The sequence below is a fragment of the Tachypleus tridentatus genome, chromosome 1 (genome assembly GCF_004210375.1).
Source record: "Tachypleus tridentatus isolate NWPU-2018 chromosome 1, ASM421037v1, whole genome shotgun sequence".
Lineage (NCBI taxonomy): Eukaryota > Metazoa > Arthropoda > Merostomata > Xiphosura > Limulidae > Tachypleus > Tachypleus tridentatus.
Window position 1 is genome coordinate 131,213,213 of NC_134825.1, and position 16,603 is coordinate 131,229,815.

The window sequence follows — 16,603 nt, forward strand, 5'->3', positions numbered from 1 at the left end:
TAAATCAGTTAAAATATAAAATTTAAAGACAATATTCCCTAATTATACATTCTTTTATGTCTACAAATAAACACTACAAAAATCAACATCAAAACAGTCCAATGTTACTGTAAGATTTAAATAAACTTCCTGCAAAAACAGTTCTATGCTGCTTTACAAAGTATATATTTAATACAATATTAGTACCGAAATTTGTATGAACAAAGAATTAAAAATTTTGAGCCATTATAAATTTTACTCTTTTAATCTTTTTAAAAAAAATCTGGTCTTGTTTTCAATTAAATTTTCAAGTCCCTCCATGTATGGGGTGTCATGTTGAAAGATTAGCTAGTTTAATAATAACCTTGTGTTCAAAAATAATTTGTAAATATTCTTTAAAAGTTTCTGATTAAGAAGCTGACAATATTCTGTTCACTAAAAATGGATCATAGAAAAAGATACTTATAAACAAATTGATATATATTATCACAATCATGCAAACTGTACTAGCCATCCACAATAAGTTCAAATAACTTGCAATAAATTTAATTAAAACATAATTACATTTAACAACAACATAATTCACACTAACCTCCACAACCAGCAAAGACATCTAATGTTCTTAATTTCTGAGCAAGAACAGGATATGTTTCCATGGCTACTTCTGGGAAGGTCTCCAAATCTGGTTTGTTTTTACCCTTTCCTTTTCCTTTCCCTTTTCCCTAGAATATTGATCAATAAAATAATCTTCTCATTACTTGTAATAACTGCAGATAATAACATAAAAAATCAATTTGTAAACAGGCATAAAATAAGTAAAATAAACCAATATCAATCATTCAAAATTTAGTTTTAATAAGTATTTATTAAAGTAAATAGTTTAATATCACAATACAAATTGAAATGAATCTCAAATATATTAAAATCCATGGCTTCTGATTAGACTATCAGACAGTGGATTGGAAGGTTCAAGGTTTAACACCTATATAATTCTGCTTTCACCTGAAGGATGTCAAGTTATGACATCAGGTTATGTCAGGTTATTTGGTTCAGCACAGTCATGCAGTTTAGAAGTGCTACTGACGAATTACCTTCCTTTCCTTTGCTCAGTACTTTTAAATTAGGAAAAGCTACTATGTCTGAATCTGTGAATAAGACGTTCAGCACATATGTTCTATGAAAGTGCTTTTCAGCTGAATTCTGTCAAGTTCTTTATATAAGACCATAAAACAATTAAAAATAATGCTTTGTGCAATTCCTTAACAATTACCACTCTTAAGAATAAGAAACAAGATTTTAGGGTTAACCAAAGAGTTTGCACTGATATAAAATTTTAAGCATGCAATAACAAAATAATAAAATTGATCCCAACTCCTATGGCATAAAATGATAATTTTAAAACAACAGAAGAAAATAAATACCTGGAGAATCCAACACTAATATGGAGTAAAAATATGTCCACTTACTTTAGGTTTTTCAAATTTAAAAATATTTTCAATTATTTCTTGAAAAAAAAATTTTGGCAAAGAAAATGCAGTACAGAAAGATTCATGTTTTAGTGCAAGATATACAAGTAAATAATGGTAAATTTTATACTATGTTTGAAGGACCAAAAATGGCACATCACTGTAATTATTAAAATACAGTTGAGTTATCAGTTCAGTTTTGTTACTTCATGTTTTGCCCAATAAATGTTTCAAATATTTCTAGACTTGATTTAAACTGTCACAAAAATTTAAGAAATGGTTTTGCACATTAAACATTTTGCAATGGTTACACAAGTGGTTTACAAGTTATAAAGCAACTTATATGTAGTGTAGCATATTTAGGATCTATTGCTATAAAGATATGCACTACTAGCCACTATAACTTCTATATCAATTAATTCACTATCACAGTGTCAATTAGAAAATGTTTTTTGTTAGGCACAAAAATACAAAAAAGGCTAGCTGTGTTCTTCTTACATCAGAGATCAAACATTCAAACTTTATCTTTTAGAAGTGTTTAAGCTTACCAATGAGTCACAAGAGGGCCTTATAGAAATTTTCTTTTACATTTTGTTGCAGCATGACCAAATCAGGCTATTTGCTCTGTCCACTGAGGCAAATCAAACCTCTGATTTTAGCATTCTAAATCCAAAGACTTATTTTTGTCCTATCAGGGGACAAGTTACTATGGTTACCTATTACCATCCCTCCTTTCAAATTGCTTACCACAGAGAAGACAACTCTTGGACCACTCTTTACCAAAAAATAATAAAATTTAGTACACCCACATCTCAACTGGTAAATATGTTACATTTGACACCGTGTTTCTATCCAACATGAATGCAGCTTCAAACTGAGTAACTTCAATATTCAAGCCCAAGTTGACTGTATTGTGAATTATCCAATTCCTATCAAGAAAAGTATGATGACATTTTTTGAGGATGACAGGTTATTATAAGAAGTTTTGTAAAATTTTTGCTGACATCACTGTACCATTAACAAATCTACTGAAGAAAAATAAAAAGTTCAAATGGTCTGAAACATGTCAACCTACTTTTGAAAATGTCAATTTTTTATTGTGCACTTATCCTATATTGATGGCACCTGATATTGATAAGCCTTTCACATTAACTGTTGATGCCAGCAATTGTGGTGCTGGTACTATTCTACAACTATCAGATGACAAAGGTACTAAACACCCAGTTTGTTATTTTTCTAAAAAAAGTTTAATTGTTATCAAAAGAATAATTCTTCTGTGGAAAACAAATAAAACTGGCTTTAGTGTTAGCTTTAAAATAATTTTATGTGTATGTATATGCATCACAACAACCTTCTGTCATTTACATTGATCATAACCTATTGGAGTTTTCAAACCTATTGACTATGACACTGGAGTCATAAGAATATGATATGAAGATAATCCATGTCAAAGAGGTTGATAACATTTATGCTGATACACTTCCGCACACTATATAATTTTATAACCATAAGGTTATTTGCATTGATTGTGTTATATACTGTTATGATTATTAAAATTGTATAAACTTTTTCATAATACATTATATTCAATGTATTGTTGTCAGTATATATATATAACAATTTAGTTAAAAATTGTCTAATGCCAATTTTTAATTCTCTAACAAGGGATGTGTGTGATGGATTTACTATCATATATCTACTTTAATATCCATGTTAAAGTCAAACTTATATTTTAAAATCAACATAACCTATTCTGTTAAATTTGTACTTTGAAATTCCCATCTATCCTCTAAAATTGTACAAATGAGAATCAACAACATACATGTATATGTAATCACTGTATTGTCTATACATGCAGGCTAAAAATTTCAAGAAACTCTCCTCATGCCTATAAACATAACCAATGCAACACCCAAAAAACAGGATATAATATTTGTTTGCTACAGTTAATATACTATAAACCTTCAAAGCTATACAAGTTAGTTACACTTATTAATTGGGAACTTCAAATATTTGATCAGGAACATTTATAAACTTCACACATTACAAACCTTCATAACTTCAGAAGATCTGCAATGGACATTAGCATTTTTCCAAAGACATTATTACATAATTTTAGAGATGAAAAACTCGATGTGTGATGAGCAAAGAATGCAGAGCTATCTACCTATAAGTGAATCGCATCTACATCAACTCAAAATTAATTTGCTTGATGGAAACCCTCAGTAAGACACCAAGGAAGATGAAGACCAGATAAAGGCCTCAGTATTGTTTGTAAACTTCTTGTACTTAAACCATTATTTGTAATCACCATTATCATCAATTGTGTTCTTGTATGTGTATTAAAATATATTTTTATTTAAAAAGAAAAAACTGTGTGTATCAATCTTGTTGGCAGATATCATAAATTAGATACCTATCAACATTTATTTAACTTCAATATTTAAATTATCATTTAACTCAGTTTCAGGCTATTTGAAATAGTAATACATAACAAATGTCAACACAAGTTTGTAGTAAGTTCATGTTCCTACTATACAGTTAATTGTGAAGCTATATTTTTGAGATGGCAGTTGGTGTTTCCAGCAAATACTCAGTAATGTTTCAACATACAGATACTTTTTATGTAGAATTTTGTTTCATATTTCTACTTTCACCTACTTTTGAAAATTGAATCTCTTCATTTCATAACTCTTAGTACAGGTTTGGTCAAGTTGACTGACCACGTGACCTCGTTCTGCTCATTTAACGTTGCTATAGATTTAATACTTCTAACTCTCAATACAGTGTGTATACCTTCACAAAATTCGGCAGTCGTTTAGTTAACATTATGTCTTTCATGTACAAAAACTACATTTTTTACTGAAGAATCTTATAAAATTTATATTTCATTCCAGTTCTTTAAGTACCTTACCAAATCCATTTTCATTGTATTTAACAATGTTTCAATAATCAGTGATGACGAGAAACCCACTTGTTGAGAAATTTATATGCAAAAACGGCTCGTTTGGGCTGAGAAAACACTTTACATAGAAGATCGAAACGTTGTTCGCTCTTCTATGTAAAGTGTTTTCTCAGCCCAAACGAGCCGTTTTTGCATATAAATTTAACAATGTTTTAGATAATTTGTTTGAAAATATAAAAAGTGTTATCAAAATATCCAAAAATATTTCTTTATCATAAAAAAATATTCCAATTATAAAACGTATAAATATTCTATGTTTTTTAAAAATATCCAATTCTGTTGCTACCTAAGATTTTACTACAATATACTAGAATAGAGTTAAAAGACTTTCTCATATTATTTAATAACCTATTTGATGACTTTATGAATATAGAATTGAGTATTACAAAATACAACTTTACTAAGATCCATTGCAAAAACAATGCTGTGTCTCTTCATGTGTGATAGTTATATAATTTTTAATCAACAAGTTTACAAATAAATGGTGGGTATTTCAATAATGGATGCTAACTTCTACTCAAATATGACCAATTTGTATCTGTTCTTCTATAATTTTTTTTAATGTATATATTAATTAATTTAATTATACATTATAATATAATGGAAATTTAATTTCAATAAGTAACTTAAGTTTCTGCCCCAAATACAAATAGAAAAAAGCAACAGCAATGATTCTTGTGCAAATAAACTAGATACAGACATTTATTTTGTAGAAGGCTGAGTTTGGTTGACCATTTCTGATAAAAGAAGGAAATTTAATTTTCTTATCCTTGGCTTAGCTTCTTCCCATAGTGTTATTCTAAATACCCTGTTAAATGGGATTATTATAGAACTCTATATCCAAGACCCTAACCCACCTACAGACATTCCCAGCAACCAATTAGCAACCCTCATAGAATTAACCACAATGAAGACAAACTTCATGTTCAACAGCCACAACCATGTACAAACAAGGGCCTAAGCATGGGCAACCCAGTATCACTAGTTCTAGCCAATATTTTTATGACACAAGTTGAAACACAAGCAATTAATACAGCATTACATCCACCACTATACTGGTACAGATATGTAGATGACACGATTGCAGGATTCAGATCTACAGAACACACACTTAATTTTTTCAATCACATTAACGCTATACATCCCAACATTAACTTTACATGTGAACAGGAAGAAAGCAATCAAATATCGTTTCTTAACCTCAAAATTACAAGAACCGACACATAATTTAAAACAGAAATCCACCGAAAAATCACCCATACTGGACTATACATTCCTTGGGACTCAGCACATGAAACAAAACAAAAACTCAATATACTAAGAAATCAAATAAACACAGCCATAAAACTTTACTCACCAGATAAAATTAACGATGAATTAGACAAAATAAAACAATACTTCATCAACATCAATAAGTTTCCTCCACAAACTGTAGAAAACATTATACACACACACCTAGACAGAAAGCAAAATCAACCAACTGAAGTAAACATATCTCACGAATCAAAAAATCATGAAACCATATATTCCCAACATCAGCAGAAAAATAACCTTCATTTGGCAAAAACTAGTAACAAAACATGACATTCCAGTTAATACCAAATTTATTCAAAAACCAGGCACAAAACTGAGGTCTATACTATGTAAAAACTACACTGACAAACACCACACCAACATTATCTATAAAATACAATGTGATAACTGCCACGACTTCTATATTAGAGAAACAAGTAGAAGAATGGAAACCAGATTCAAAGAACATAAAAAGTCACCTTCACACATTTTCAAACACTGCAAGTCAAATAAACACAACATAACCATAGAAAACACTCAAATACTAAATAAACAAACATACACAAATGCAAAATTAAAGAAGCCTTACTTATACAACAACTTAAACCCAAAATAAACCAATACAAAGGAACACCTTTATACCTATATTAAAAATAATAAAATAAATAATATAAAATCATATATTCAAACATCTAACACTGCCCTCTACATTCCGACACTCAGTTACACAACCCCATTCAAACATGTGGTCAGCTTCCAGTCAGTTACCTCTTTCTTTCTTTGTGAACCTGACATTGACCAAAGAAGGTTGTTCGTTCCTCTATGTAAAATATTTTCTCAACCCAAACAAGCCATTTTTTACGTATATATTTCTTTACAAGTGGGTTTTCTCGACATCACTGATTAAATGGGATTATTATACGACAATTGAAAAAATTAGTAATAGCAATAGTAATAATTTATTTTTGAATAAGGAAACATTATCCATAAAAGAGTAATTACTATTGCATAACATGAAAATCACTTCCACTTGGACTAATAGCAAAATGGACTTAATGTATTCACAAACAAATCTTCAGTAAAAAATACTTCATTAAAAAGTTTAATTTTTTTACGTACAAAAGGCTTGTAATGTTTAAAGGTAAACTAAATTTTGTGAAGATCCACATACTGAATTAAAACCAAGCCTGTTGTAAAAGGGTTAAATGTATGGAGTTGAGTGCTTATACCCACAATGTTTCATCTCCTATTGCCATTCACTGTCTGCAGCCAATTATATGAAGGCAGTTACCCTCAAAAGTTCTCATACCTCCTAAAGTAGAAATAAAATGAAACCACCCTAATATTATAAATGTGTGTGTGTGTGTGTGTGTGTCAGCTTCTCTATGTTTTTATGTGTGTGTGTATATATAAACACGGATGTTGAGATAAAAAAGATTATTTTCCCAATACACTTAGAAACAAGTAGCATACTTACTTTTCCATGCCCACCCATAGACATTGCAACTGGTGGAGGTTCCTCAAACATCTTGGTTTTACTATTGTAAGCCTGAAAAAATTTCCATAAAAACGTCTACATGTATATGCATACATATATGCCATTCACAAAAGTTTAAGTTAACACACAAACATTTACATGCATAAAGACTTTTACAAGTTCTAAAATAACTTTCTTTCAAACATTGGGAAAATTCTTCCATTAGACACAACCTCAGCTTTTGTTTATTTTCATAGTTATTTCAAGTCCTGTTATGAGATATATACAAAACATTTTACATAACATCCAATATCACTGAAGTTTCTGTATGAAATTTATTTGCTTTGTGTTTTTACAACTGATCAGGAAATTTCAGAAAATCTTTACTTATCTTCTTAAAGAAATTAGTGTCTTAGATAAAAAAAAAAGGTAGAAGAGATCTATAAACAATCCAAAACACAAATGATTTTTCACATAAAAATCATTTTATTATTAAGTTTCTCAATGATTCTTTGTGTTAGCTCTGAAACAGTTTTTAAAAACCTTTTGTGCTATGTTCATTTTCACAACATCATATTTTAATCACACAACATAAATTAGAACTTCAGATATTTTAATATCAAACCTCATTAAAATAGAATCTATTTGGTCCAGTTACAGTAAAATCTTGAATACTCTGGGTAAGGTTACCACTGTACACCACGTAACATTTTCCCTGAACCAGAGAAAAGTCTACTTCAATCTCTGTAATAAAAAAAATCATATTTCAATTAAAAGTAATATATCTACATAAAGCAGAAAAACAGATTAATACATTTTTAACATTACAAATATAAAGTCTTTAGTTACAGTAAAATTGCACAAAATACTGATTATACTTGTAAAATACTTTGTAAAACAAACATCTTCATAGTAACCTAACACTAACTATAGTGCAATAAGAAGTTGTAAGAATATGCTTACATTTACAACCAGCAGGATGAAAACAATGTAATCAATGATTAAATGATATTTAATGGTAATATTTTCAGATTAATTAAGTTTACTGTTAATAAGTATGTGGCAATAAATAAATTACAAATTATGTATTAGGCAGAAAATTCTGATATATAAAAATAATTACCACAATGCCCTTAATTAATGCCCCAAGAGGTGCTAATTATAGTATTTGTGCAGTTCTAAATCCTATTTTTTACATGTAATTTGTTGATTTCAATGTTAATAAGTGTCTATATGCTTTTGTTTTCTTCTTTTCTTTTAAATCAAAACTATAGTAATAAAAGTGGATTATATATTAGATTAGCATTGCTGTCACACAAGATAAGCTTAATAAAAATATTGGGAGTTGGAAGGGTGATAACACTGGGGAACACTTTTTCAGTAACTTTGAGTTGCATTGGATATTTTAACTGATTCTGAAGGAGTTTTAGGCGCTGATTTCAAATCTGAAATTAGTTTTTCTCTACAAGCTCTAGTTTGTATGCAATTTGAGGTTAATGAAATTGTACAAATGTGAACTTGCGTAAACCATGTATAAGCATTTTCACGTCCATATATATAGATAGCTTCTAATATTTTGATCATTCTTCTTTTGTTTCAGATCAAACATGGCTTCCAAAAATAGATATCATTGCAGAAACAAGCCTGATGCCTTCTGCTACATATGTGGATGCTACACACTCAATCGTCAGACACGTAACATATCCTCGTTCGTCAAGCGTGCCTACAAGGCATATTTTGAAGTTCATCTTGGTGATCAAGACAAGCAATGGGCTCCTCATGTTGTTTGCCACAATTGTGAGGAAATGCTTCGAGACTGGACCAAAGGAAAACGCAATGGTCTGCCTTAAAAAATAAATAAAAATGTCAAATTGCATAAAATCTGTAGCTTGCAGACAAAAACCGATTTCAGATTTGAAATCAACACACTCAAATTGACTATAGAAAGGTCTTTTTTTAAATGCAACAAAATGAGTGTTCCCCAGTGTAATTAGAGACGTGGCATTAATTAGGGATCATACAGTACTTAGAAATTCATGTTAACATCTAGCAGTGCAGATTAAAATACAAACTTAATTTTAAATCACTGTATAACCTTCAAATTTTAAGACTTGTTTTCATACACTTATAATCATACAGCATTTTTTTTTTGTGTGTGTGTGTTACAACACTAGGTTGAAAAAGTGATAAAAATATTGGATGAAATTATTCATTTGCTTTATAAGATACAAAAAAGGCCTTAGTCGTATTTAGTGGTATTAAATGCAATTTTTATGGTGCTTCTGATTAAATATTTTTTTATGTAATTCATACATCATAAGAAATTCTATAACAAAATCAAGCTATTTGTGGATAAACAATTGAGAAGTGTGTTTAAAAATCTAATGGAGTTCATCCATCCATTGATATTTTACAATACATGGAGCTTTCAAGTCTTACTCTTGTCTGTGATGTTAAAAGTTAATATAACAATAAAATAAATATACATATATAAACCCACCTGTTGATAACACTCAAACTGTCTCAATGACTAGAGTGCCCAAAGTTAATGAAGTCATGTCCAAATACCACTACAGCTGGGATTTTTTTATATTTTGTTTATACAAAGCAATCATGTTTAGGGTAAGCTCTTTCAATAATTGGGAAAGAAGAAAATACTATAATATTTCAATTGATATTGAAACACTGGATGTCGAAGTAGCTCACTGGTTACAGCATTTGTTTCTCGTATGGAAGTCTTGCAATCAAATTCCAATCAAGTTAGGATTTTATGTCTATGTTATATATATGTATATAAAAAATGGCATGTTAACAGCATCAAGCTACCTCAATTTTGCAATTCAAGATTTCCAACCGCATTAAACTTCTGAATAAAATTAGAAATAGTTCACACGTTTTACTGAAGCTTTTGACTAGCCTCTTTATATTTCTCATTTCTGTTTACTGTTTTAGTGAAACAACACCCCAGTCCTTATCAGAACCAGAATCAAATGAAAGAAAATGACAAATGCAATGATTTCTTCTAATGTTGTTACTAGATCTGCAGGACCAGCCTGGACTAGAGTAGCAACACATACATGTTTACAGACCATTATTCCTGATGCCATTTGCAACAACTCAGTTCAAGACTCAATACCTATAAACTCAGACACAGATTTATGCTATTCCATTGCCTCAACACCCTTTAATGCCAACAAAAAGACTAACAATGAAGGATTTGCCACTGTAAGAAAAACAGAGAAAAGGAGACCACGTGGGTAAGTATTAAGTCTGATGATCAAACTAACATACAAAGACTTAATGTATAAATAACCACTAACACCACCTAATGCAGTACACTTACAGTGCTAAATAATCTAATACAGCTACACAGAAACAATGAACAATTCAAACACTCATAGCTGAACGAGTTCCACATGCCCTTCATCAAAAACAAACTGCCATTGGGTTTAGAAAATACTTTCCCACATCTAAATTTAAGGAAATAAGACAACTTCCAAAAAGTGGTCTTGCAAAACGCAATCAAATGGCTAAAAAATGTTTTCATAGCAACATTAGCATACACACATCAACAGACACTTATCAATTACACACAGAAGTGTAAACTTCGATTCTGAAGAAACAAACTTAAGACAAACTGGTAGCATCTTTTCACCCTAAGAAAGTAGAGAAAATCATACCTTTCCATTCCAAACAAAATAAAATAAAAACTGTGTATTCTCTTTTATAAAAGACAAAAAATAAAGACTGCTAAATCACCATTCAAACATATCATCCAGTGCTTCAAATGTCAAAAATCTTGGCACTTTAAACCTTTTTGTAACACTAACCCCAGGTGCATAAGATTGCAGGGTGATGAGGTTGGAAGCACCAACTACTAGAGCTCTCATACATCTAGTTATAAAGCTTGCCACAAATAAAACATAAGATGAAAAGTTTTAAATCTCCCTCTTGTGGCAAAACAAACAAATGACACAGCCCAGTTTACACTTCTCTCAAACAGAGCACAACAATTACAGCATACTAGAACACCCCTCCTGCAAACTTCACCAATCAAAACATAGCTTGATACATCAATCTAGGCATATCTTTTCTGCACCCAGATACCCACTACCATCACAAAACACACAACCTCTAAACTTTTCAGTTCTACAGAAACTTAACTTTGCAGCAAATAATCATTCAGTAACCAAAAACAACACGACATATGCAACTGTTGTCTACCATAACACAACAGCACAAAACACCAAAGCAACAAGCAAGAGCCCTATAGATATTGAAGAATACACTGTTAACTTTCTAGCATTCCTCACTGAGCTATGAAAATCCTCCCTCCAATAGCAGCTACCCAAAACTTCTAACAAAGCATTAATTTCACATATATGCAACACAGCTAAGTATTATTTTAATATTCCCAACCTAAAGCCATACCAAATAAAACTTTACAAAAATAGATAAGCTTAAAACAACCATTTCAGACACAACCTAAAAATATTACATATAAATTTTCAAGATGCTTTTAACTCCGAAAAACTTAATCTCCATGATTTTGACAGCAATGTCAATACAGATATAATATTAAAACATTAACCAAATACAGAACAAGTGTCACTGTCCTTGGGTTTAAATCTTATTCAAACCCTACCACAACAAATAACAACAGTAGATGTAGCTATCCTTCTCAAGAATATTTTATCTAACATTATATAAAAGTCTCACCAATATTTTGTAACATCCATTTAGATGCTGCCAATGTTATACCAATTGCCATATATGTAGCTCCCCCTCAAAAGACCTAGATATAAATTATCTTCAAGTTTGAATAAATATACACCTTCAACCAACAGTCAAAGGGGATTTAAACACCACACAAACTGATTAATTCAACAATCAAACAAACAATAGAGGAAATGCACTCCACACACTACTAGAAAGTAACAGCATGCATGCAATTAACATCAACAAACCAACAAGGTACAACTCAATGAATGACATATAGGAAGTTTTAGATATTAATGTATCAAACTCATCAATTCCAAAATCTATAGATATTTTAAAGTTTACCTTTAAGTTTCTAGCAATCACTTCCCCATTCATTTATACTTCAATCAAACATACCACATCCAATATCAGACCTTCCACCAGTTTATAACGACAAAGAGTTCAACACATTTGTTTTTTAAAGAAGCTTAAATAAAAATCTTAAAAACTATCAAAAACTAAAATTAGGTAATGTGAACATTAAATTATGTTATAATCCCAAATGTTTTGGTGGTACATTGGACATAGGATTCACATGGGCAAACAGAGGAAAGAAACACATAAAATCATCAGTAAATGTATTAGCCACCTCAATCTTATAGCTAGTAAAAATAAATAATGTAAAGCTAACACTATTTTAAATATCCACACAGTATATATTTCATTCATTATTACATAAAGTTGCTACAGATATGTCAGACAACATGCTCAAGAAACTACAATATCAACAGAACAGAATAATATTAGCCCTAAGGCTTCAAAGTTACACCCCACACCTATTAGGTATTTAAATAAAGTTGCTAAATTACTATTACCTTTTTTCAAAGAAAGACTAAATACACTGATTATAAACTATTACAAAAAAGCAAAAACACAATAACTTTTGTTCTTCATTTCATTACAAGTGCACCACACAAAATTATATCTCCATATAATATGTACTACAGCCAAACATAGAACATGCACACACTAAGATTTGTTCAAGTTTATATAACTAACCCTAAGGTTTTTACCTCACAGCTTGGGTAGAGGACAGGTATATTATTTGGTGCCTGTCCTGTGAAATAGGGTCTCCTTATAGGTGGGGTGGGGGGTGTCCATTTCCCCTACAACAGATTACAAGACATTGGATTTATACATCCCATTAACATGTGACCTTAATTATGAGGCATCAATCTTTACTGATGGTTATTCAAATCCTGTATGTCAGCCGTGGCCTTCACTATGTTATCTTTGCCTACACCATTTCTACTTTCACCAGTTCTCAAAGGAAAATTTAAATCAAGACTAATAAAATACAGTTATCAAAAGCCCACATTTGTTAAGCATAATGTTTGCACTACAGATGAGGAAAATTTCTTTCCATTTAAAACTAAACACCTGCCACAAATCAAATAAATAAAAATAAAAAATTTAGTGTAAGAAAGAAAAAGGAAAAAAGTGATAGATGATATAACAAACCCATGAAAGCTTAACAAAAATTAGGATAACTGAAGCAAAGGGAAAGCAAATGATGCTCGTGAAGAAACAGAGTAAATACATTGATACTGAAAGGCACGCAAACAGATTCTAGCTCTCTTATGTCTTCCTTATACACTGAACAGGTACATCAGGTTGTTATTAACCCAAAACATTTTTTTATATAAATTTTCTTATAAAAATGTACAAATTTATTTTAATTCAGATACTTGCAATACTATTAAATTCCAATTTTAGTCAAACAACTATCCAAATCTCTTCCAACTTCTTTACTCGACAAGTTTGTATTCAATCACATGCTATAACTATTAGCATTTATATTAACACTCAGTCTGCAAGTCAGGAATGCATACTTAGTGGGTTGCTCCTAAACAAAGCTCACCAGTATCTCTATCTATCTCTCTCTTCTTCTTCTTCTTTTTTTTTTAATTCTGAAAAGAGAGATAAGCTGCTCGAGATATCTGGATTCTGAATTTCCCATAAATGTACCCAAGTATGTATTAATTTCCAGGCTATGAGGAAGTAAAACTCACACAACAAATGGTTGTGGGTGTACATGTTATTCAATATAAGTTCTAGTTCCTAAGTTCTAAAAAACTGTTTTCTTCATGGCTTTTAAGAGTTCTCTTAGCAGAGATGGTTGAACAAAGCTTAATGAAACTTACTTGGTGTTATAAAATGGTTAAGTGTGGTTTATGCTTAAACAAGAATATTTTTTACTACTTTGTAGCAAAAGGAAAACAGTCCAGACAGCCTCCTATAAACTACATCTTCATGGCCAAACATTACTGAGAGGCAAATTTTTCTGGATTTTTTTTCTTTTTTTCCCTAACAGATAAAATATATTAATAATTATGTTTTTTCTTTTTGCACTTTGAATACCCAAAAATACAAAACTTCTTCTTTAGCCCAACTATTCCTCAAAATGTAGCTCATTACATTAACAATTTACGTTACCCACAAGATACTAAAACTAATACACACAGCTTGTGTGCTTGCCTCATGAAATATTATTATTATATTATCATTTATTTCACTTAATTCTAAATAACCTAAAAAGATCCCTATTTTCACATTTTAATTACTTTTATAATTATATATAGACATGAAAAACAAGATACAAAATACTTATCCAATCTTCTTTTTTCTTTAATTTGTTGAAGAGAGTTAACTCTTAAGTTTCTAAGCTACTCATAATATTGCACTTAATTTTTATTTAATTAAATAATGCATCAAACAATACAGCCTAATAACATGCAAAAAGCAGACAAATTCCCTTACCTCTCCAAAATTTTCTGGCTTTCTAACTCTGCAACAACAGTCATTACAAATTCATCCAAGCTAGTTGTGAACTTTCCCACAAGAACATTGTTGGTACTCAAAGTAAAACTGACATTTAACCATTCAGAACATAATTTTATAAAATACATCATCTGATAGATAAAAACTTTGAGTTTCTGTTGGTTATAGGTAGTATATAATTAAACTAATGAAAATCAGGATGTGGCAGGAGGGGTCTGATTTTCTATTCAATAGCTCTGTAAGCAAACAAAGTTGAAGGCTATAATAAATGTGGTATGTCTGATAAATGACAATTTTATAGTGTAAATTATGTTTAATTTCGTACTTTCTCGAGGGGTGGTGGAAAGAACAGGGATGGAAACATGCTATGATTTTATGATATAAAAACTATTTTAATAACATTTTGATTATAAGACACTAAAACTTTGCATCATACATAATAAAGGAAACCTTTGATGATAGGGTTAATACGTGAAGATGCATTTGCTACATAATTTATTATCCCTTAAAAGATCAAAGATGCACCTAAAATGCTTGATCATCTAGATAAAGCAGTATACATATAAAATCTTTAACTGAACCTACAGAATTAACTTTATGTAGCTTATGTTCTTTATTAAGTATTAATCTTACTAGATATTGTTATGTTTGCACATTTGTAATTAATGGCACAAAGTAATATTTACTTTCATCAACAAAAATGCAGTAGTTTTAGCAATATTCCAGTTTTATAGAAAAATCCATTAGCCAGTATTAATTATATTTTCAGTTTTTTATAGGTTTCATACTGTATAGCGTATATGACCCATTTTCACATTCAGTAGTTTAGATTGCAAAACTAAATTATAAATTATCATTCCTGAAAGTGTTTAAAAAAACAAACACTAAACAGACAGATAGGAATATTAGTCTTGTGTGAATATAATCAATTAATGAAACTGAAAATTAATTAGTTTGTAAATTTAACTAATTGTATAGCTGTGGTTTCAATTAGAATTAAGTTTTCTGACCAGAGAAAAATTATTTATATTTCACCTAATTAATCAGGTATCAAAATCAGCACTGAAGACCTCTAATAATTTTTCTTGTTAACAAAAACAGTAACAATTAATTTCTAAGTCACAAGATTAAATATCATAATTCTAATACAATCTTTCAACCAGAAAAAAAAAATGTGTGTAAAAAACTTTTACATCTATATTCTGAAAGGAATTTATCATCAAGTACATTAAGGATCATGATAAATCAATAGTAGCCATTAAATTCATCCATTTATAACTACCTCTAAAATATCTGAATATTAACAATGACTATTTCACAGTGTTGGCTGAGCAAAATTCAAGCTTATTGTACTTATAAAGCTACCTACATCATTATATAATGAATCAAAATTTCATTATTTCAATAAATTTTCCTCTAAGTAAGTAGCTTTTCCAGATCAACAGGCAGAAAAAATACTGAACTTTACTGCTCTAATTCATTCACAAAACTGTTACATCTGGGTTCCAAATGATTCTTTCATACCAAAATGTATACTAGTATATACACCTAAAACACAAAATGCTCTACATTCAGCATATAATTAGATTTGAGGGTAAGTTAGTAGAGATCCTGATGAGTTTTAAAATTGGGTATATGAGTGCCTCACACTTGGCACTGTTGGTGAATACAAAATTAATAAAACAAGCATAATAAACACATTTTTAGTTTTATAAAGACAAATATGGATTGATATATAAAAAAACCTAACTAGCTATAGCTAGTTTTAATGTTACAAGAATATCACTGAAACAAAAAATTAAACTACAAAAGCCAAGTTACTTAAAATTTAAAACAATTTATCCTAAATATGGCTCAGACTAAAATAATTAATGATTTGTC

The 16,603-nt window shown here is 30.0% G+C and overlaps 1 protein-coding gene across 1 annotated transcript in view; it reads right to left on the reverse strand.

Annotated features, from left to right (window-relative positions):
- The window catches only part of LOC143223923 (DNA (cytosine-5)-methyltransferase 1-like), a 128,160-nt gene that overhangs the window by 42,937 nt on the left and 68,620 nt on the right, over positions 1 to 16,603 (reverse strand). Inside the window, 3 exon segments of the mRNA XM_076452400.1 lie at positions 572 to 701; positions 7,181 to 7,252; positions 7,806 to 7,924. Coding sequence (XP_076308515.1) covers positions 572 to 701; positions 7,181 to 7,252; positions 7,806 to 7,924 — 321 coding nt within the window.